At 40.5% G+C, this 24,167-nt stretch overlaps 1 protein-coding gene across 2 annotated transcripts in view; it reads right to left on the reverse strand.

The window, feature by feature from the left end:
* The window catches only part of LOC112431568 (nuclear GTPase SLIP-GC-like), a 38,246-nt gene that overhangs the window by 5,892 nt on the left and 8,187 nt on the right, over positions 1 to 24,167 (reverse strand). The window contains exons 2-8 of one of the 2 annotated variants that reach the window (XM_076883174.1): positions 19,537 to 19,590; positions 5,466 to 5,504; positions 5,150 to 5,174; positions 4,902 to 4,988; positions 2,730 to 2,817; positions 1,555 to 1,771; positions 1,212 to 1,433 (exon numbers count right to left, since the gene is read on the reverse strand). In XM_076883174.1, the coding sequence (XP_076739289.1) occupies positions 1,212 to 1,433; positions 1,555 to 1,771; positions 2,730 to 2,817; positions 4,902 to 4,988; positions 5,150 to 5,174; positions 5,466 to 5,504; positions 19,537 to 19,590 (732 nt within the window). The remainder of the gene's footprint in view (positions 1 to 1,211; positions 1,434 to 1,554; positions 1,772 to 2,729; positions 2,818 to 4,901; positions 4,989 to 5,149; positions 5,175 to 5,465; positions 5,505 to 19,536; positions 19,591 to 24,167) is intronic. The other variant, XM_076883175.1, reaches the window with a different exon arrangement.

Below are 24,167 nucleotides of genomic sequence, written 5' to 3' on the forward strand. Positions count from 1 at the left end.
ATCCAATTATAGCCAGTGTACCATCAAGTGGTACTTTTTTCCTAAATTGGTTTGAAAACCACGTAAAAATCTGGCTCTAAAAAGCTTTAAAGACAGGGAAATGCCAAAATAGATGTGCAAGGGAACCTTCGTCAATTTTCGATTTAAATGATCAGATTGTGTCATGTACAAGCTTCCCCTTGCGTTATATTGGATCAAGACTGAGGAGAAATTCAGGTCATGTGAAACCCTTTTTAAAACAATCAACCATTTGATAGTTTTGAGAAAGTCTCTAATTATCATTCAAAACCAAAATGAAAATAGATTTTTGAATTATTTAAAAGTTTTTATTCTCTATTTAAATAACACTTACTACACTCTTGTTCTCAACAGCAGAAACTACTTCATGTGGGAATTTTGCATAGTTTTCAACCACTTTGCTCAGCAGTTAATTTCTAAAGAGTGATTTAAAAAGGGTAGTGTTACGTTCCCCTAAAAGGGTCCAGGCGGTGAGGGGGAAGCAACAAAAAGTGTCCAGGTCAGAAAAAGGAGTCAAGGAGGCAAAAGGGTTAAGTTAAAGAGTTTTATTAAAGTAGCTCAACTAAAAGAGACGGACAAGCCGCTATCACCATTTAAGAAAAACAAACAAAACTCAGGCGTTGGTCAATAAAGTAAAACGTAAGCCAAAAAGAGAGCAGCTCACTAGCTGAAAACCACCAAAACACAGCTCACTAGCTGCAAACACCACAAACACTCAGCTCACTAGCTGTAACCACACTACTGGCACTCTGGCCCAGAGCTCACCTTTCCCTGGGCTTAAATACTTTTAATTACTGATGTGAGTCAGCTGTGTAACAGGGAAAGGTGGCACCTCAGGCAGAAGAGGTGGTGGGACACACCCACACAGGCACCTTCAGGAGGAGGCCCTGCTAAGGCCGTAACAGGTAGTTAGGTTAGAACAGGGAACTGATCACTGTTGTGTGAAGAGGTAAAGGTTCTTAGACAGACAGACAGACCACTGGATCTGTTTTTGGTGTTTTGTGTTTTTTGGACTTTTGGATCTATGCTGCATTCTGTTTTCAGAAGTGAGATGTGTTTCCAATTTGTAATCTTTTGTCAATTTGGTCAGTTCCCTTTTGTGTCCAAGTTGTCCTAGTTTCACCTGTGTCCCCTTCCCAGCATCCCCAGTGTGTCCCCCTGTCTGTTATAGTAGTAATATGAGTTTGTCTTACTGATTCACATCTCAAAATCTTTCGCCTGGATTGGAGAAATTCTGGAATTTCTTTGAAATATTTGTTCTCCATGAGGTTTTCAGAGGACTTTTCTTTCCATTCTTCTCCATAAAGTGCTGACAGCTTTTCAACAGCATCACGATAATCATCATCGCCTTCCTTGTCCTGATCTTCATTATTGTCAAGAAACTGATGAAATGACCACAACTCATCTTTCCACTCCTACAAAAATAGATGACAAGCCATTTATTGGAGGCATGTACCCAGCCTTAAGCTCCAAGAACTGCACTATAACAAATGATTTAGTTTTAAGTACAAATCAAACTTTGAGAATTCATTTTACCTCCTTTGTGATGAACTCAATTTCTGCCTCATACTTTGTGCTACGTGTGTTAGCTTCCACTTTGATCATGACTGAGGTGCAGGCATTGATGCTTCCTGAGGGTAAAAGATTCTTCTCTTTGATGATGGCATTTATCAAAGAGCTCTTTCCAGCCCCAGTTTTACCAATGACACCAACCAGCTCCCTCTTGTCTGTCTCCAAATCACTGATCTTTTTCCTGTTGAACAAGATTTTAAAGATGGGTTAATTGATTCAGTCATGAAAACATTTTTAAGCATGCTTCAAAAGGTTTAAAAGAGAGTTTTGTTATTTTTAATAGTAATCACTACTAGGTATTTCAGTTTTATAGACTCGCTCCACTAATTGTTTACTGTATGTTGTTTTGATCTACACCTTCTTTTTTGTGTCAGCTAAAGTGAAAATGTTTCCTTCAAGAGTTGGTAGATACCGGGAACAGGAAAAAAAATGTAGCTAAGTCACCAAAACTTCCTAAAAATATCAGTCTTTGTTGGTCTTAACTTGGAAAGTTTTAGTTTACTACCGAATCATTCCGTCATCTATAATTGTGCGGCTGTAAGTCAAAAGTATGATGTAAAAATAACTAAACAAAGAACCAACACGTCAAACAGACTGACACAAGAAACTAACTGGTGACTATTGAACCAAAAGGGTTCATGTTCATGATGGCACTGTTGTCTCACACCACCATTTGGTTGGGGGCCTTTTTGTTTTGAGTTTACGTGTTCTCTCTGTGTTTGCCTCTGTTCTCTCCAGGTACTTTGGCTTTCTCCAACAGTCCAAAGACGTGCAGTTAGTGCATTTAGGTTAATAAATTTTAAATCCTCATCAATGTAGTTACTCATTCCTGTGACTGTATCTTGGTGTAACCAGTGTGACTTCCATAAAGTTTGTTTGGACTGAATCATTTTAATTGTTCTGATCATGTGAATATACTGCTTATTTTTGCGTGTGTCAAGACTCTTGAAAAGGGACCATCTTCTCTGTGTGACTCAATTACACATAACTAGCAGTTTTTGAGGATGTTTTACAGATATTTTCTGCATTTTTGGTTTCTTCAAACACAATCTCTCTTTGATCTGTTTGTGAAACTGTCACATGATCAGGAGTGGAACCAGGCCCATACATTACAAAATATGAAAAAACTTAATACTCACTTTAAGAAATCACTGAGTTTGTCTTGGTCATTTAGTCTTTCATGTACAAATGTCATGATGCTTTTCACATCAGACAGTATGATTGATTCTGTGGACAAAGAAAGGAAAAAACTATTTAAAACAAATACCGTATTTTCGCAACTATAAGGCGCACATAAAAAAGCCTTAGATTTTCTTTAAAAAGTGCGGCGCGCCCTATAGTGCAGTGCGCCCTGTGTGTTGTAAGGAGGACGTAGTAGAGAACACCATGAGAACGCTAGAGGGTGAAGTGTGGGCGTTGATCGTATATACACCGGGACAATTGCACATACCTGTATAAAAGGACAGGTATGTGCATTATGTGGAACATCGTTGTTTTAACAACCCTGAAAATGGCAAAGAGACACGCATATGAAGCACAGTTTAAACTGAAGGCCATCAGCTACGCGGAGGAACATGGAAATCGAGCAGCCGCGAGAGAATTTAAGATTAATGAATCGATGGTTCGCAAGTGGAGGAAGCTGGAAAACAAGCTCCGACAGGTCAAGAAGACGCAGCAGAGTTTCCGCGGACATAAGGCGAGGTGGCCCGAGTTGGAGGAAAGACTCGAGCGTTGGATCATCGAGCAAAGAACGAGCGGGAGAAGCGTTTCGACGGTCACCATTCGACTAAAAGCAGTTTCGCTAGCAGAAGAAATGAAAATTGAACATTTCCGAGGAGGTCCGTCTTGGTGCTTTCGTTTCATGAAACGGTGCCATTTTTCCATCCGGACCAGGACTACGGTAGCGCAGCAACTTCCAGCAGATTATAATGAAAAGCTGGCCATCTTCCGCTCCTACTGCAGCAAACACATCGCCGACAAACACATCCAGCCCAGCCACATCACTAACATGGACGAGGTGCCGCTCACTTTCGACATCCCGGTGAGTCACACTGTGGAGAAGAAGGGGACCAGCACGGTAGCGATACGCACAACGGGGCACGAAAAGTCTTCTTTTACTGTTGTGCTTGGCTGCCATGCTAATGGACAGAAACTGCCACCTATGGTGATTTTTAAGCGAAAGACTTTGCCTAAAGAGAAGTTTCCAGCAGGAATCATCATTAAGGCAAATGAAAAGGGCTGGATGGATGAGGAAATGATGAAAGACTGGCTGAAGGAGGTGTATGTAAGGAGACCAGGTGGTTTTTTCCACGCATCACCATCGCTGTTGATCTGTGACTCTATGCGTGCCCATCTCACAGCCGATGTGAAAAAACAAGTGAAACAAATGAACTGTGAGCTTGCTGTCATTCCGGGAGGCCTGACAAAGGAACTCCAACCGCTGGACATCGGTGTGAACCGGCCGTTCAAAGTAAGGCTGCGAGCGGCCTGGGAGCGATGGATGACCGATGGAGACCACAGTTTCACCAAGAGTGGAAGGCAGCGCCGGGCGAGTTACGCCACAATTTGCGAATGGATTGTAGATGCTTGGGCTAACATGTCTGCTGGCACTGTTGTTCGAGCTTTCGCAAAAGCCGGCATCATTTCCGAGGAGCCGCACGGCACGGAAAGTGACTCTGACAGTGAAAAAAGAAACCTGGCATGTTTGATGGAGATTTAGCGCAGCTGTTCAATTCAGACACAGAGGATGAGGACTTCCATGGGTTTGATTGATGACAATTACCGGTAATAAAAATGTGAGTTCCAAACTCAGTTTTGCTCCCGCTTTATTTTTAAACACGCATAATTGTATGCGCCCTATAATCAGGTGCGCCTTATGTGTGTGTTAAATACAGTAATGGCACACATAACTGAGACTGCGCCTTTTAGTAAGGTGCGTCTTATAGTCGTGAAAATACGGTATTTAGTCTGGCATGTACAAATGTCATGATGCTTTTCACATCAGACAGTATGACTGGTTCTGTTGGCAAAAATGTAAAGAACTATTTAGAAGGAATTATAGACTAGAATAACCAGAAAATGTAAATTCTCATGTTTAACAAGAAAGCAAACCTGCGTGAATTAGAGAATATCAGGACCATAATGTGACCACTTACCAATCAACCATAATATACCATGCAACATGTGACTGTTAAATTTTGACAAAAGCCCAAAGAAAAAGTAACTTCTAGCATCAAAGATGTTCGACAAATTGTGCTGCACAAAGGTTTAACCCTTAAACTGTGACACTGTTTAGTAAGAAACGTAAATACCTTCAGATCCTGGCATAGACAGACGTTGTCGCTTAGCTGGTGACTGCAACCTGATGGTGTCACTTTGAAGGTCTGATTTTCTCTTTCCTGATTGGATAAAAACAACAACAAAAAATAAGAACAAAAAAATGGTTTTCTCTCAGCACTTAAAGTTATTCTTAGTAAAGTTATGTAGATTGCAAAAAATATTTGTGCCTTTAAAACACAGAATAATATGAGATGCAATAAATACGATGCATGTGTCTCACCTGTATCACTTGTGGATGGCAAGACCTGAGGATGAATATGAGTTATACAGGAAATTATTACTATTTGCATTGGCATTGCTCTTTAACAAATTTTAAAGGACACTAACATATAAGTTTTACAATCAACAAACTTAAATGCAGTTATTTTTTATTAACCAGCAGACTGATGAAAAATAAATTACAATAACCTTCTTCTTACTAAATATCAGTGATCCGACGAGATAGTTGTTTTACATAATTAAGTCCCAGTCCCAATGGAGCTTTACTTTGTCTCAGGCAGTTGGCTCATATGTCTGAAATTCAGTATAATCCTTACCTGAACCACATCAGCTGCTTCTTCATGCTCCTGTTCACACTGAAGATAAAAAGTGCAAAGCAGTGTTTAATATTAACCTCTTAAACATGTATTAAAATTGTATTTGTCGTATGGACATTCAATCTGAAGGAAAAAAATGTTTTAAACTGACTTGAAAAGAAATGACTGTTTCCTGATTTGAGTTTTGTTCTTCCTGCCACAATCAAAACAACTCAAATTATATTAGTTAAGAATTAATAAAATTACTCTACAAATAATTACTGCCAGTGAGATGCTGTCAAACACCAGTGGGTCGCTGGTGTTCGCTCTCTGCGGTAAACTATCACTTGTTGTTCCAACACACAGTGATGCTTTTATGTAGCTTATCTGCGTAGCCAATTTAATTAAAAACTTATAACTTACGTCAAGGTGTAATCTTCACACACTCTGTGTATTCACTCACAGTATTCACTCACTTTGTCTTCAGGGGTTCACTAGCTTAGCTTGGCCATAGCCAACTCATTAGAGGCATGGCCTTTTCACCTGTCCCTCCTGCACTTTCCTGCTCATTGTGTCAGATGTTTAGTTACTCCTCAGCCTCCTTCAGCAATAATGATACTTGCAAAAAATGTAGCCTATCTGCAGCTCTGGAGGCCAGGATCACAGAATTGTAGACTCTGCTTCGAAACCTTAAAAATCCCATAGTTATCCAGGCCTCTTTAGCCCGTGCAGCTAAAGGTAGCGTAGGTCCCGTTAGCTCCCTCTGGGAGATTGTCCTGAGCAGTAGTGATGTTCGATTCGTGAACGAATCATTCAACACTCGAGAATCACTTTACTGACTCGTGAATCATGATTCACAATCCCAACTGACTCACTGACTCATCCCTGTTGCTGTTAGCAAGCTAATTCCATTAGTAGAAATATATCTAGCTTATAATTAAAATTGTGTGGGGAAAAAACAACAGCCAGTTTCTTAACAAAAGCATTTCTGCTCTGAACTGGAAGAAAAAACCTTGAGTAGAAACCTCACATCAAGAAAATAGCTCCTTGGTTCACTGTAGCATCGCTCAGCTAACATGCTAACAGCACATTTGAGTTACTCACCCCCTCCATTCCTGTGCTGAATCATAGCATAAGCGAATCACTCAGGACTCACTAATCCCATTCCTTGCTGTGCTGAATCATAGCACTGAATGGTAAAGCTCTGAATGGTTTAGGACCAAAATACATCAGTGACCTCCTGACCCAGTATGAACCTTCCAGATCCCTCAGGTCATCTGGATCCGGTCTTTTATCAGTTCCCAGAGTCAGAACCAGACACGGAGAAGCTGCATTCAGCTTTTCTGCTCCTTATATCTGGAACAAACTCCCAGAAAGCCTCAGATCAGCTGAAACACTCAGTTTATTTAAATCCAGGTTGAAGACTCACCTATTCTCAGCTGCATTTGAATAAAGCACCAAATCCACACTTTTAAGCTTAAATTTCAAAACTTACATTAACTACAGATTTTATCTACTGTTCTGGTTTTATCTGTTTTGATTTTATATACTGTTTTGTTTGTTTGTTTGTTAAGTGGGTTTAGAGATCTGGGTAGCTCCCCAGCTGGGTCTAGACTGGGTCTAGAGAGTATTTTAAATTCAGGGAATTTAAAATAGAAAGTAGCTCGTCCACAGAAGGACTGGTAGCTCCCCTTACGATAAGGGTTCAGATCGCGCGAACAGGTGTGAATGAATGTGTGTGTTTAGTTAGTTTGTTTGCTTGTTTTAATCAATTTTAAATCATGCTTTTTATTTGTTTTTGTTTCTAATGTCTCTGTAAAGCACTTTGAATCACCTTGTTGTTGAATTGTGCTATACAAATAAATTTGCCTTGCCTTGCCTACCCAGATAGCAAGGAGACATTGAACAGATGTTGATTTTCCATCTGAACCATCAGAATCGTCAGGATTGAAATGTCAACACAAAACCAATGTTGAAACAACATTGAAATACTGATGAAACCTGACACTGACATTGAAATAACATTGATTCACTGTTGTTCTGTCATCGTTGATTGTTGATCTATTTATAGTTGACAAGGTGACAACAATCACGTTGAAAAATCATCAATTTATGGTTGAGCGGGAAATTAAAGCTGCTACCACTTGGACTATTCCGCAGCACCCCTATCACATTGGTATGTCCCTCCAGGTAACCATTGTCTTGTACAGTAGAGCGGGACATTAGATTTACTCTCAGCGGAATTGACCGGAGAAGGCATCAGTTCATGGACTGCACTGGCCTGCACCACGATTAGTATAAGGTAAGAATGAATTACTTTTGTTCTATTCGTTATTTCCATGGTTGCATTTGAATAACAGTAAAAAAAAAAAAAAACAACTTGTTAATGTAAAGTTTCGGATAAAATGTGGGAGCCCGAAATTGTGTCTACTTTCATCTTACAATCCGGCAACAAATAAATTGCACTGCGAACAAAGTCTATCAACAAAGAAAACATTTTCGTTTCATACTTTTCCATTATATTCCCTTACAAAGCTAGCTTTAACGCTTCGAGGGTTCCTTTGTTCTTGCCGTCGCCTCGGCGCTTGACCCAGACTTTCGCTCTGTAGTTGCTTTTTAGCATAGTACTACAAAAAATTGTAAATCTGTGATATATGATTGATAAACGTAAAGGTAACTGTATAAATGTGTTCAATGACTTTGTTACTTTTAATGATTGGAGAGCACCCGCTTCGATTCGCACTCAATTCAAACTTTACGCTGCACGCTCACTAGGGTTGCCAACTCCCTGAAAAATAAATAAGGGACACCTCGTGGCCAGGGCCGGGCAACCCAGTTGTCTTCACCCTTCCCAGCAAGGCTGGACTGGGACAAAAAATCGGCCCGGGCATTTTGACTAGAGACCGGCCCACCAGGATAAAGATTGAAATGTGACGTCATTCAGGGATAAAACCGCAAAGGATTCTGGGAACTTGTGGCAAGAGGTACTAGCGCACGCAGGCTTTCAATTGAACTCAGTTACACAGCGATAAAAAGAAACCCAAAAAATGGCAAGAAGCTGTTGTATTATTAACTGCAATAGCCGGTCGCATGACAGCCACGGGAAGCCGATGGGTAAAGAGATCGTTTTTTTTTATCGGATTACGTCGTTGAAGTGAAAATTTTTAAGCCATGTTTCCGAAGTAAGAGCCGACGGATGGTCTGGATATACCAAATATAACATCTCAGAACACTCCAGCTCACATGTTAGTCTGCTCCAAGCATTCCCACAAAGGTCAGAGTTTTGTAGTAGTTAATGCGTCATTTTTCTTAACATAATTGGTGATATAGGTTACAAGCAAGTCTGGCGCTGAACAGAAATTGTCGCGCTATGCTCCTTTGTTTATTGTGCATAAATAGTGAATTGTCCTGACACAATATTGCGTTTCGCTTCTGTTATAACCATGGTACACTGACAAAACCATATACTTTTATTCACAAGATAAAACAGTTGTTTTGTATCACTAATTGTCCATTGCGATTACAACATACAATATTATTGTCACTGCTACATTTCTGTAATGCTACTGTAACCGGTTTCTGCTTCATCCCGCTGCAACAGTTCGGCCCAAACAGACTCCTCGACTCTGCGTTGTGTAGTGTTTTTAAAAAGACAAGGAGTCTCTGATCGATCGTTGCCACTTTATTTCCTGAATGGAAACAACGGTGTATTATCAGTGCACAGGCTCGCCACACACCACTCCGCACAGCACACTACGGCAGAACATCTCATTAGCATTCCGCTTTAGCATGCAGTTTCACACATTAATAAACAAATGAAAAGTACATAAAACTGGTGTTGGACATGTGTCCACTAAGCACTTATTACACTCGGTGCTCGTCAGCTAATCAAACATGTTTTATGTGTCTGTACTACTTAGCTATATTGTGTGCGGAACAATACAACTCACCTCTTGTATGGCTACGGCAGACTGGCAGCGATTACTGCAGCCAGCCACACCGAGAGGGGGGGCGCTGTTTCCCCATTACACTGATATTTGTGGCAAGTGGAATAATACCACATAAACACTGTTACACTACCAGAAATTATTTCCACTACTAATTAATTACCGTTGAGCTCAAAGGTCCTATTAATAAACTGTTAATGAATGTGTATTTATGAAGACGATTTGTGAGACTGGTAAACTTATGATATGTACAATAGTCTTTCGTTCTACACGGTGCGTTTCAAGGTCCTGTCCGTCGGTAAACTGTACCTGGGCTTGTTGCAGTGACCTGAAGTTACTAAACTTCATGAGTGTATGCACTCACTCCAAGAAGCGTATAATTATAAATCTGAGCGTGGTGAAAGTTGGGCAGCACGCTGACGTCTTTTGTCCACTCTTGATTTTTTCCTCGTATCTTTTCTTTGTCTTTTCGTCGAGTCTGTCTTTGTACGGACCGGCATTGTTCTCCTTTTGTTTTGTACATTCCTTTTTTGTGCGGCAAAGAAAAAAAAGAAGGTATTGGAACCGGAGAATGAACGTTTTGCGGTGCTGCAAATGTTTGCATTTGATGCGGTACTTGGATTGTTTTGCCACGAGTTCCCGGCATGCAATGCGCGAAAATCACGTGATTGCTAAACAAGGGGGAGGGTGCATCCAGCCTCCTCGGCTGTAATTGGTCCAGCCCAGAGTCGATCATGACCAATTGGCCAATCCAACACCTTTCATTATATATACCCTTCCTAAAAAAAAAAAAAAAAAAAAAAAAAATCCATCGGCCCATAAAAACAAAAAATCGCCAGCGGCCCACCGGGCAAATGCCCGGTATGCCCGATGGCCAGTCCAGCTATGCTTCCCAGTGTGGTAGCTCTTTTTTTGTGTGTGAAATTATTTTTTTAACCATTTGACTTGAAGTTGATTTAAGCAGATGCATATTCTTTGTGATATGAACACATGGGAAACAAATGATCATTTAGCCATTTATTTTTAGCTCAAAATGACAATATTAACACATAAAACAGGTCTCCTTCTTAAACAGAAGCCTGTCATGCTTAACTTTTGAGAATATAAGTAAATCTTTCTTTAAAAGAACTCTGTCCTGCTTAACTTAAAATTATATAAATTAATAGAAAACAATAGAAAGAAAAATATTCTTGTAACTGTGCACATATAGTGCATTTAGTACAATTGGCTTCAGTTGAGGTATTATTTCAGCTTTTCTAATGCTAATCAGCTGCTCCTGTTTGTAAACCCGCTTGTTCCCATGATTACGCATCATAACTCATCATCATTATTCATCTATGTATTACTTTTATGTATTAGTCATCTATTTGTTGTAATCATCTATCCTTACAGATGTTTATTACACAAAATAAGTTATATTATCACACTTCTGGCCACATAGCGCTGATATTCACTGCACATGCCCATATTAACTTTTTCCAGCCAGGTGTTTTCCTTTTCCCATTCCTCCCTGTGCTTTTGCAGCCTATTTTTCTTTCTCTGAGCGAACAAACATTGCTGCTCTAATGCTGGGCTCACACTGTGCGATTTTTGGCCCATTTTGAGACGATTTCTGAGTCGTGCGACGGATTTGGTGATCAGACCGATTTTGGCCTTCATCGTGCGTCGTGTAGTATACGTGGGGTAACGAGAAGCGATTAACACCTCACGACCAGCTCCCGATCATCAATCGCTTGTGAGGGTGTCACCGCAGCCGCTCACACTGCGCACGCGCAAACACGTAAACGTCGGTGAAAAAGACGGAGCAGCACAGCTGTGCAGCGTGTGATCTGGACACAAGCCATGGAGGCACAACTTGTAGAACTTTAGAAAGCTCATCCGAGCCTTTTCGATGTGGCATCACAAAATTATCACGACCACAACAACCGTGAAAACAGTTGGATTTACACTGCTGCTCAATCACAGCTGCCTGATCAGTGTTTTTCATTAGCAATTTAGCAAAGTTGATGGTGGTGGTGTGTGTGTCTGTGTGAGTGAAAGACAGAGAGAGCGAGCGACAGATTGTCTGTTATAACCTTCATTTTATGGAGGCACAGTGTGAGCTCTCAGGTCGCATCAGAGCATCGGGCGGTATAGTGTGAGACCTGCATCGTGACCTACCAACTTCTAACCCCTGCGAGTCAATCGTGCAGTTTGAAAATCGCACAGTGTTTGCCCAGCTTTAGGTGTACTGTCATCCGAGACTTGCACCGCAGTGTCGGCGTTTGTTTCCCTGTTGGCCATGCTTGTTGTTGTGGTCATCTGTTGTCTTCCGGTATTTTCTCTGTAAGCGACCTTTCCTCGACCAATGAGATAATCTGAATTGTCATACTCGAATTGTCATAAGTGTGCTGTCAGCTCATTGGTCACAAAGCAGGAGAGGGGCTGGGAATTATGTTTTCAAACAAAGCGTTAATTCCATTAACATTTATAGACTACTTTTGATTCTCACTATATTACGGGACAAAGTGCGTCCCTTATTAGCTCAATACGGGACGTGTACTTTTGTTTCGAAATACGGGACGATTCCGTATTTTAAGGGACGGTTGGCAACCCTAACGCTCACCTACCTTGCGTTTGCACCTTTTGTCCACACGTAAACTGAGATTTTTAAAGACGCCTGCCAGGGCGGATATTTTCGAAAACTCCGTTTTAGCATTTACGTGTGGACGAGGAAGACGGAGAAAACGCAGCGTCGAAGGTGTGCGCCTATTTTGATGCCACACTGCGCCAAGTTTTTGTCTCGGTGCCATGAATTCCTACAATGGCAGACTTAGACAAAATACTGTTAATTTTATTATCTTCAGTGTTTAAATGCTTACATATACACACGCAGTTGTATGTTAAAAAAAAAAAAAGAGTTTGTTTTATCGGGTTTGCTTGTAATTGTTGCCTATATACATTTTAAGCTATTATTTATTATTTAGTTCAAGCAATAGATCAAGTTTTGTAGTGACTATGAAATATATTGTAATTATCTGTTTCCTGTTTATCCTAGACAGGGCAAAAAAGGACTCCAAATTTAAAAAAAAGATAAAAATGAAAGACTGGTGCATTGTGCAGTTCAGCACTGGTGGTACAGAAATAGTCCCTAGTTCATGGATAAATGGGGAGAAATTGTCATGGCCTCCATATCTTCCGTGAGACACATTCAGGATCCACGCCACAGTAAAGAGGAGAGTTCATCCTGGTGCAACATGGCTCACCTATGCACCAGTCCGACTTCTAATAAGCCATGGTGGGTATCATCTGGATTGGTGTTGTATAAATGTAACAATAACAAGTTTTTCGTGTCCTAATTTATGTCTGGCCATACATTGTGTTTGTACTTCCAGACACATTTCACGAAGCAGAACCCAGTCTTCAGAAATATCTAAGTGAACACTGTGATACGTCTGACCTTCAGTCCGAAGCTGAAACTCAGACCAGTCATAAAAGAAAGCACAAGTAAAACTTTTTTTATTTCACAAACATATCTTTGATTGCTAAGAATTTATGATCTTGTCTTTTATACATATCTGTGGTGCTTCCATACTGCAATATCACCACATAATATAGTCCAAAAAGTGGAAGCTTGTAAACTTTTTATAAATGCAAAGCCGTGTACACTTGTGCACTTCAAAAATTCCTTGTATACTGTACCTTCTTGCACATCTCCGTTTCCTGTGTGTGTTGTTATAAATCAAACTGTAACTTTAGGAAATAATATTCCAAAAGCACATTTGTAATTATTTTTGACCGTTTTCAACTTTTTTTCTTTAGACCAAATCCCCTGTACACATATAGTGACTCAGAGGATGAGCAGCCCACAAAAAAACGGTTTCCCCAGCCCCCTCGAGTGAAAATACCAGGTAATAAAATACTGTCTGGTGTCTTTGTACATATCTGTGTGTGACACAAGGAAACTTTTGACAAGTTGTCTGTATTCTTAAATACTTAAAAAAAATTTATCTTTTTCTGTCAGACCTGACGAGAGCTGTTAACGAACTCCGTGAGGAGGTCAGAGCCATCCGCAATACCGGCTGCAATGAATCGGTAGATGCTGGGGTACTGCCTCTGGATTTGCCCTTGCACAACATTGAGGAGCTAAACAATGCAGAGGCAGCTCTTCAATCACAAGAGGCAAACAAGGCAATGGTAAGTATATAAAGGTTATGTACACTTTGTAACTATAAAGTGTAATAGCTGTCAGATGTGATTTAAATACATAACAACGGCCTGTTGATTAAACACACAAGCACTTGCATACACATTAAAGACATGAGACACGCTAATTCCATCTCTTAAAATGTGTCTATAGGTGAGACGCTTTGCCTTGATTGGAGGGACCACACTGGAGGTGCGAGTACGCCGTGTAATGGCTTATGCCATTACAAACGAGCTGGCCTCGGTACTAAACTGGGCAGGGAAAAAAACCAAGGACCAGACAAAGCAAAAAAGGGCATTTAAAGATACAGCGCTCTGCAAATGCATATTTGGTAAGTTTTACCGTTTTTTTGCTATATTACTTTGTCCTTCTTAATAACAAGACTTTCATGTCCGGTTAATCTGGAGATGGAGTCTTTGGTCTTTGGCTCGGGTTGTAGTTTGTACAGCCCGAGGACCCCATGTTTATTTTGTTTTAAAGACAGTTAACAAGAGCTTATTCATGTGCTCTAATTCACTTTTTTTGTTTGTGTGTGTGTGTGTGTGTGTGTGTGTGTGTGTGTGTGTGTGTGTGTGTGTGTGTATTTTTGTCCTAGATGGCCTGACGCAGCAGTTAGGGGCAAACTCTATGTCCGAGTTTGTCTTTGCACAAGCAGTGCAGAAATGGCTCCGATACGCCCCAGATCGTTTGGGTGGTGCAGGACGCACATCATGCATCCCCATCCCAGAGTAAAAAATTACAAACTTCTGTGAAACATATAAATGTAAATAGGAAACTGTCTTTTAATAAAGTATTTAGCAAACAAAACATGCCTATTGACCTTTTTTTGTTTAGTTTTTTCTCTGTTACATCACATGCAATGCTTTCTTATTTTAGGATATTAATATTGACATGATACATTGTGAGACATTTGTTTTTTGTTTTTTTTAAAGGGTGTCCAATTTGAGGAATAAGTACAATTATGTGTTTAGGTGGTTTAAGTATTGATGGAAACATGCAGTAGTTTAGTGTTGGTTAAAATACCTATAAAGAAAGGTAGATTTCCAGTCATGATTTAACTGTTGTTTTAATAAAAAGCAACTGTGCGAAAGAGGTGGAAAATCAACACCATAGCTCAACAGTGTTTCAATATCAGAATCTGACATTGTTTCAATGTCAACAGTATTAGAATATATAACGTTGAATCAATGTCAGGTTTCAACATTGATTCAACATCAAAACCTGACGTTGTTTCAACGTTAAAAAAGGGTGCAAGAGTGACGTTAGGTCAACGTCACACTTCAACGTTGATTCAATGACATCACCTGATATTGACTCAACATTGTTTCAATGTTTCCTTGCTATCTGGGTAGAGTAAGCGAATCACTCAGGACTCACCCCCTCCCTCCTGGCTCACAGCTCAAACGTGTTGAACGAATCACTGACTCACTCACCCCCTCCCTTCCTGTGCTGAATCGTAGCATAGAGGAATCACTCACTCACCCCCTCCCTCCCGATTCGCAGCTTCTTTTTCTTCTTGGTTAGCAACCAACATTAAGGTACATTAGCGCTCGTGCTTCATAAGACACACTCACCCCTCGCTCTCGGTTATCAGCTGTTGAAACTCAGAGCGTGTTACCTTGGAAGAGTCACCTTCACCGAAGACGAAGTCCGATAGTCTGACTGACGCAGTATAACATTCAGTCTACACTTTGTTTTTTTTGAAAAGATCATAAGCAGACTTAAGGAAAAAATATATGAACTCAGTTCCACCACTATTAAAAAAATAAAAATGCTCAGACTCGCATTCTGCTGCTGCAATAATGTAAGTTAAATAATTAGAAATTCGCTATTTCACTAAATTATTTAGATAAGAAAATATATATGTGACATGTTTGAGGAAAATACTACTAATAAAAAAAACAGAAAATTCTAAAGGTGTTTTTGTTTTTTTCCACGTGTATGGGGCAAGGGGGCGGTACTACGGTGTTGTTTGCCGGCAGTGCGAGTTAATGATACGAGGAAAAATGGATAGTCGTCGAAGAAGCGATATTTGGATGCATTTTCAAATGAAAAGTGCAACACACGCACAATGCAACATTTGCAAGACAGTTTTGTCTTTTCGAGGGGGAAGTACATCAAATATGAGAAGACATCTCAGTAGCAAGCACCACACAGTTATGCTACAACAACAGCACAGTCAAAACCCAGCTACTAGCATTGGAAAACCTAGCGGCCAGCAGCAGGAGCAACAATCTTCAAAAGCAGCATTATCAACAGCGGTCACATCACCTGTTTATTCCAGCAGCACATCAACAAGTACTCAGCAAGAAAATACAAGCACACACACAGCAGGGCAAGGACAACAATCAGCAAAAAGAATACAGAGGCAGTCTTACATGGGAGCATTTGTGTCAAGGCCCATGATGCCACTTCAGCAGAGCAAGGTTGACCAGGCTCTGGTTAAAATGATTGCCCAAGATTTTCAGCCCTTTTCAATCGTTGATGACAGAGGATTTAGGGAATTCACCAAGGCACTTGATCCTTCATATGTTCTTCCCAGTAGAAGTACAGTATCCAGACAGCTGATGCCCGATTTGTTTCAGAAGATAAGAGCTGATGTTCAGGAAAAAATCAAGACAGCACCTGCTGTGTGCTTAACAACTGACTGCTGGACCTCCAGCACATCAACAAGTTACATGTCTGTTACATGCCACTATGTGGCCGAGTTTAAGCTGCAGTCAAACTTGTTGGACTGTTTTGAATTAAAAGACAACCATACATCTGAAAACCTGGCTAGAGAGCTGGAAAGGATTGCAACTGAATGGGCCATTATGGAAAAGATAGTTGGATGTGTAAGTGATAGTGCAGCCAATGTCAAGAAGGCTGTGGGTGACATTCTGCACTGGAACCATCTAAATTGTTTTGCACACATTTTGAATTTAATTGTCAGAAAGGGAATCCAGCAGTCTCAAATTCAAGAAATTATTAGAAAGGTAAAAGCAATAACTGAATATACACGCCGCAGCACAGTGGCTTCTGCTAAACTGAGAGAGACACAGCAGCAGATGGGAGAGCCCCAACTACGACTGAAGCAAGATGTGCCAACCAGGTGGAATTCCACTTATTACATGCTGAAGCGGATTGCAGAAGTGAAGGATCCCCTCATTTCCACCCTGGCCTTGGTAAATCCACAGCTGCAAACCCTGTCACTTGAAGAGTGGGAGATGGTCAAGAAAACCTGTGAGGTCCTGCAGCCTTTTGAGGAAGTGACTGTGGAACTGAGTGCCGAAAGGTATGTTAAAATAGTGTCATAATACATGTATATATTTCATGTTGTGTCATTACATTTGCTTAAACACATTTTTCAATTCTTTCCCAGATAATAGCATTTAAGATGTTTCTTACAACAGCTTATAATTAAATGTAAACTGTAAAATGGTTTTATATGACAATGTATGCTTAATGCACTGCACTGCAGGGGCTGTAACTACATTAAAACGCATGGAACTATAGTCTTTCCTTTATTTCTCCTCAACAGGTTTGTTACTGGATCAAAAGCCATTTTAATGGCAAGAGGGCTGCAGAGGATTACTGCACACAGACAGAGAAGTCCTTCCATCTATCAGCCAATCCGCAACATGGTAGACATCCTCATGGCAGAAATTGTCAAACGGCTGGGGGGGATCGAACAAGTGAGCCTGCTTGCAGATGCTACACTTTTGGATCCCAGGTTCAAGAAGCATGCATTTTTACATGATAGACATGCAGAAGATGCTGTAACAAGAGTTGTGGGAGCTGCATCAAGGTCCTTAAGACCACTGCCACTGGCAACACCCAGCACAGAGGAAGGAGAGGGTGTCCCACAGGCCAGTACTTCCACTGAGACAGTGCCTGTGATTTGGGCCGATTTTGAGGAGCGGGTTGCATCACTGAGGCCAGGAGTCCAAAACCCCTTCACAGAGGCAATGCTGGAGATTAAAGGATTCCTGTCAGAGCCACTCCTACCCCGAACATCTGACCCCCTGGAGTGGTGGAAGTCCCGTGCCACTGTCTTCAAAAAAACCTGCGATATTATGAAGACGAGACTCTGCATAGTGGCAACTTCCGTTCCATCAGAGCGGATCTTTTCAAAGGCAGGACAAATAATTACAGACAGGAGGAACCGTCTCAGCCCTGGAAAAGTTGGGGAGCTTATTTTCCTCAATGCCAATCTGTAAGGGACAATTAATTTTGAAGTGGACTAGTACTTTTGAACACAGTAATCTGTGAATTTTATTTATTTTTATTTATATTTTTGATTTTGATTTTGTTGATTCACATTTCATTTTCTATCTGTCAGAAATTTCATTGATATTCTATTGAAATAAAAATAAATGTTCCCTTTACAAATCTTTATTTTTTGCTCTTTTTTGCTCTATAAAAGAGTTGTTTTTCTTTTTCAATCACTCATCTTAGCAATAGGGTTTACATGAAAAGACAAACAAATTAAGTTTGCATGAAAATGTACATTTTTTGCACTCTCCTAGCAACTGACTCAGTGACTCAAATGACTCAAAACACCCGATTCATTTTGGTGAGTGACTCATTCAAACTCGATTAAGTAAAAGGAATCAAATTTACCATCACTATTAGTGATATAGTGGTTGGTGGTTGTAAGGATTTTAAGTCATAGACTGGTCTCTAGGCTTTTGTGACTGGGGCTTTACTTTGACTCAGGTCACTTTAGCGCAGTGGTTCCCAAACCTTTTTTGCTAGGCCCCCTTTGTTTTATTAGAAAAATGGTTGTGAATTAAAAATCAAGAATGTGGCATACTGTTTGTCCGTGATGTGAAGAGCCCAGTGCGTGCTCCCGACGCAGGGAAAACCAATTCTGCAGAGGAGACCTACCTTGGCACTTGTGCAGTCGAAGCCAAAGGGATGATATGCATCACCATATTTTCTAGTCTTTGGCTTGAAAGGTTGGTTTGGAAACATATTTGGTGATGCTTCATCTCCTGCTTTGCATTTGTGTGGATGCCCCGTCAAAAACCTGTCCATTATGCGTTCTATTTTTTTTCCTTTTCATACCGTAGTGTCAAGTGCGCCAATTGGTTGAACGATGCACAGTGACTCCATCTGATGCAAGATGATGTTGTAGGTCTTTGGTGCTGGTCTGACAAATGGTGGACTATGACTGTTCTCACCATTTGTCGCTTCTGTCTATCCGAGATTTTTCTTGGTCTGCCACTTAATTTGAACTGAGCCTGTGGTCTTCCATTTTCTCAACATGTTCCTAACTGTGGAAACAGACAGCTTAAATCTCTGAGACAGCTTTCTGTATCCTTCCCCTAAACCATGATGGTGAACAGTCTTTGTTTTCAGGTCATTTAAGAGTTGTTTTGAGACCCCCATGTTGCTACTCTTCAGAGAAAATTAAAAGAGGAGGGAAACTTACAATTGACCCCCTTAAATGCTCTTTCTCATTATTGGATTCACCTGTGTATATAGGTCAGGGGTCACTGAGCTCACCAAGCCAATTTGACTTCCAATAATTAGTTCTAAAGGTTTTGGAATCAATAAAATGACAACAGTGCCCAAATTTATGTACCTGCCTGATTTTGTTTAAACAATTATTGCACACTTTCTGTAAATCCAATAAACTTCATTTCACTTCTCAAATATCACTGTGTGTGTCTCCTATATGATATATTTAACTGACATTTTTTATTGTAACAACCAACGATTTATACAGGAAAATAATGACTATTAACAAGGTTGCCAAAAGTTTTGCATCCCACTGTATGAATGAAGGAAAGCATGCTGGTTCATTATCTGAATTTCAGTAATTCCTACCTGATCGAAATCAGCTGTTTCTTTATAGTTTTGTTTGCAGAGTAGGTAAAGCTAAGTGCAAAGCTATGTAAAATGTTTACTTAAAAATGTAACTTGCAGTACAGATACTGAAGAGGAGTGTCATGAAACAGTTTTTTATACTTACTTGACCAGAAGTATTGACTGATTCCTTTTGTGGTTGAGTTGTATTTGGCTCTTCCTAACACAATAAAAATATTGCAAATCCAAATCAGCATAAAAGTTAAAGAATTTTTCTGAATAATGCTATCAATGTGTGGGAAGGTGTGGTTTTTGCGGTGTTGTGGTGTGTGCAGGGAGGGGGGCACAATAGGATATTCATGAATGTCCCCACACTAGTGATGTGATTTGGTATCCATCTGATACCTTGTAAACACAGGCCCAGTATCAAAGATTCTGATACAGATACTGATGCTTTTTAATAATTAAGGTGGATGAATCATCAAATTGCTAAGTCTGAATGAATTTTCATGACCTGTTAGTGTTTTGGGAGGTTTTTTTCTTTGGATTATTAATTAAAACCAGGCAAGGACAGAAATAATAAAATGATAAGGCTGTAGCACATCTAGTTGTAGCTTAAATATAGTAACTTTACAGTATCCCTTTTACAGTTAACACAAATGGATAATTGTACTCAAACAAATCCGAGTCGAAATCGGGATATTTGCTTCGATTACAGTAAATGTTGCTATGACACTTGAAAGCATCAGCATTTACACAGACAGCCAGGTTGCCTCTTTGATGAATTCGGGAGTAACAAAGAAACAGAAACTAGTATCCCAAAAAGTTGATTCTGTTCATCTGGACTGTTTTCAGTGGGAGGAATGTTTTGTCACTCATCCAAGTGACTTCTTCAGTCTCAGCTGACTGCAGGTTTCAGCTTCTGATCGTTACGGAGGCGAAGTTAATTGGATCCGCTCTCCCCACCAAGCAAATTCACCTGATCCGGGGAAAACAAATTCTGTCGGGGATAACTACCTTGTCACTGAATTTAAGCTGTTATAAATGACTTGTTGACTTAAAATTGGTCAATCATATCTTTTACAAAGAATATCAATTTAGAGATCATTCCTATCACAAAGTAGTAGTGCTGAGATTTCCGGCTCTTTTTAGAGAACCAGCTCTTTTGGCTCCCAACTGGCTCTTCAGGTTGTTTTGTTGCTTTTAATTAATTTATTATTAACAACAATATAAAATTATGCACGAAAGGAATTACTAATGTAAAAAAACAAAACAGAAGTGGTTTTATTTATATATGTTTATATATAAATATATACGGTGGCCTCTAGAGACAAAGCATGTACAAACTCCAAAACACATTTCTAGCGTTAACTGAACTTCAAAAACAGAGCTACCTAGATCACTTAAATTACGCAATTGAAAGCATACGTGTAATTTTTGTGTATTTATACACAAGCACTCATATATATTCAAATAATTTAAAAAAAATGTTCATTTACCTGTTACTACCACACACCAAATCCAGTTGTTGGTACTTGCTGGCTTGTGTAGCCACTAGGTAACAAAAGCTCAACACTGCGCGTTTTGGAGTTTGTACGTGTTTTGGAGTTTGTACATGCTTCGGGGTTTGTATGTGCTTTGTCTCTAGCAGCCACCGTAAATATACTTTTATTCATTCACTCCACATAAAATGTAATAAATAAATCATATAATACAAAAACCAGCTATTTACATTTCAACTTGGGCCTGCATGAATAAACTTTCTGAATCCTTTATCATCCGCAACTGAAAATAGTTGTGGATTATTACTATACTTTTCTAATGTGACATTGTTGTCCATGGCTCTTTTTCTCTGTCTCCCTCCTGCTCTGTTCCTGTGCTACTGAGAGTGTAACTACCACCCCTCCCCTCTCTTCCCACCACAAAGCACAAGGCTCGCGTGCGGAGTGAAGCGGAAAAAAAGTGCGAGAGAGAGGGTGAGCGAAAGAAAAAAAAACCCATGTGTAGCCCAGATGAAAAATATCATACTTATTCTCTTTATATTAACTGTCCACATCAACAAGCGTCGTATTTCCTATGACCATTGAATGCACCTCTCAGTTCACCCCACGTGAGGGCACCTAGCTCAGCAACCAATCAGAGCCTACCCAGGCCGCATTGACCCTGTCAGCCAGGAAGTGAGGTGGAGGTGCATGGTGTCCCGGGTTTTTCTTATCTCAGCAAGAGGAGTGGAGGCATCTGCTACTCAAACCGAGAAATCCACGGACAAAAGAGAGGAAAACTCAGGATTGAGAGGAAGGAAAGCCAGCCTACTTACCTGCTGGAAGTCCGGAGTCGAGTGGCTGGATGAAGGAGAGAGGCAACGTCGGTAAGACGAGTGTTATTCTGATGGAAAAAACTTGTAGAGACTTACCGTCGCGATCATGCTAATGCTAGCTCGGTGTCTCACAGGCTAACCACTCACCTTTCATCCGGAGAGCTGCTGCAATTCCAACGCCAGTGTGTGTTGGGCTTTTGTGAAACAGAGCAACGGTGAGCAACATGTTCTTAGCTGCTCTAAAGCTAAATTTTGTCAGTTCACTGTGAGTTTAAAGTAATCTAGAGGGTAATTTTTAGTGCATTTCTCTCTCACGAATAGGCCTATAGCGTGGAGAAATTAAGCACACTGCTTTAATGCCTCTGAACTGAACTCACATGTATATTTTGTTGCTTATTTGCACATAGTTCTGAATTTGTTATGGTGTATTGTATTTTGAGTGTCAATGGTTACTTACCATAAGTATTGTTTAATTAATGTTTACATGAATAGAGAAATATCTGAGCAACTTAGATGTTTAGTTCTCATAATTGATATGCTTGAAAATTGAATGTTGTACAACAGAACTGTGAGATTTGATAAGATTTAAGATGTTGATGCAATGAATATGAGGTGATGCAATATTTTGATTTTGTATTTTAACCTTAAACAATGCATCTGAAACAGACTGATTAGAATGTACATTTTATGACCTGGATTATAGGTCAGGTTTTTTGGAGAGGACGGAAAAGTCCAAGGACCAGGACGATATTCTGGTTGTGATAGATGGCGAGCCAACCACTTTGAGGACGATCTACCCCAAAGAAGATACACACCACACACTCATACATTCCAGTTACACTCACAAGGACCTTTGAAGTTGGCTATCGCCAGCTTAACTCTAAATTCTTAAAGGGCCCCAACGAGTACTTTTATTTTGTTGAGTGTGCACACTATTTATTTTATTTTATACTTTATCTGTACAAATTGGACAAATACCTGTTATACTTTGTAACAATACAAGAGTGGCTACTCAAAAGTTAACATTGTGTCCAGGTCATTATTGCTGCTCAATACTTTGGCTCCATACGAATTTGGTGTCTTCTGATTCTGGCCAGGGTCTTATTACGAGCCCAAGTAATTATTGCGCTGTAATTCACCTTTATACCTTAAAGTTGGTTACAGAAGTGGCGAGCCAGCCAGGAGCCAATTGATTTGAGCATCAATATTGAGGCAATGACCAGCATGGATTTCATACAAAAGTCTGGTGTCAAAATACCTAATGCGGTTGTTGTCGCTGGGATAACACAGGTATCTGAGAAAGATGAACAGGTCATTGACTTTCTGAAACAGTATGGTAAAATCACAAGAGTCCTTTTTGTTGATGATTCACTGTCCAACTTCTACCAAAACCTGATCGTAGAATACTCTAGCAGTTCAGCCTTAGAAGGTTTAGAACCTCGTTTACCATACACATACACAGCACAAGCTGATCCCAGCGTTGTCTATGAAATTAAAACACTCAGTAGCATGTACACTACCACGGTTGGGAGTAATGTTACAAAAACCTACTTGGCGGAACTCAAGGAACTAGCCAAGCTGAGTGGCAAAGACTACGGTGAGGTGCTGAAGGAGATGATGTGTCAGATTGGGGAGGATGTTGAAGCCATGCGACCTACCACTGAAGAACCTTCTCCCACGTATGTCGAGACCACTGTTGTATCTCCGCCCGCTTCTAAAGAGCGACAGTGTCACACCTCACATTCAGATGTTACACCAAGTGATACTGGTGCCACTGATGATGTTCCCCTCACTAATGGAAGGAGAGCAGCGTCCCTCTCAGTAAGTGACTTGAACCCACCTGACATTCAGAAGGTTGTGGTAGAGCATATCGTACGAAGGCAAGATGTTGTCCCACACATCCAGTCCCAGGTGAGACTCCGTTCCTTCTCCGGTAAGGTTCCCAGACCTAACAATGAAACTGATTATGACACATGGCGCACACAAATTGAACTGCTCCAAAATGATCCCAGCATGTCCCCCCTGCAAATATCCAGAAAGATCCATGAGAGCCTGCTCCCACCAGCAGCTGATATAGTTAAGAGTTTGCGGCCTGAGTCACCACCTGTGACTTATTTGCAGCTTCTAGATTCAGCCTTTGGCACTGTAGAAGATGGTGAGGAACTTTTCGCTCAATTCCTGAACACCCTTCAAGATCCAGGTGAGAAGTCATCCACTTACCTTCACCGGCTACAGCTAGCATTAAACAGAGCCACGAAGAGGGGGGGAGTCGCATGTGAAGAAGTGGACAAACATCTACTTAAACAGTTCTGCAGGGGATGTTGGGACAACGACCTACTCAGCGCCCTGCAACTTGAGCAAAAGAAGAGCAGCCCACCCCAATTCTCAGACCTGTTGTTAATGATTCGCTCTGAGGAAGATCGACAGCAAGCAAAAACTAACCGTATGAGAAAACACATTGGCACCACAAAGCAGAGAAC

This window comes from Maylandia zebra, linkage group LG4 (assembly GCF_041146795.1).
Source record: "Maylandia zebra isolate NMK-2024a linkage group LG4, Mzebra_GT3a, whole genome shotgun sequence".
Lineage (NCBI taxonomy): Eukaryota > Metazoa > Chordata > Actinopteri > Cichliformes > Cichlidae > Maylandia > Maylandia zebra.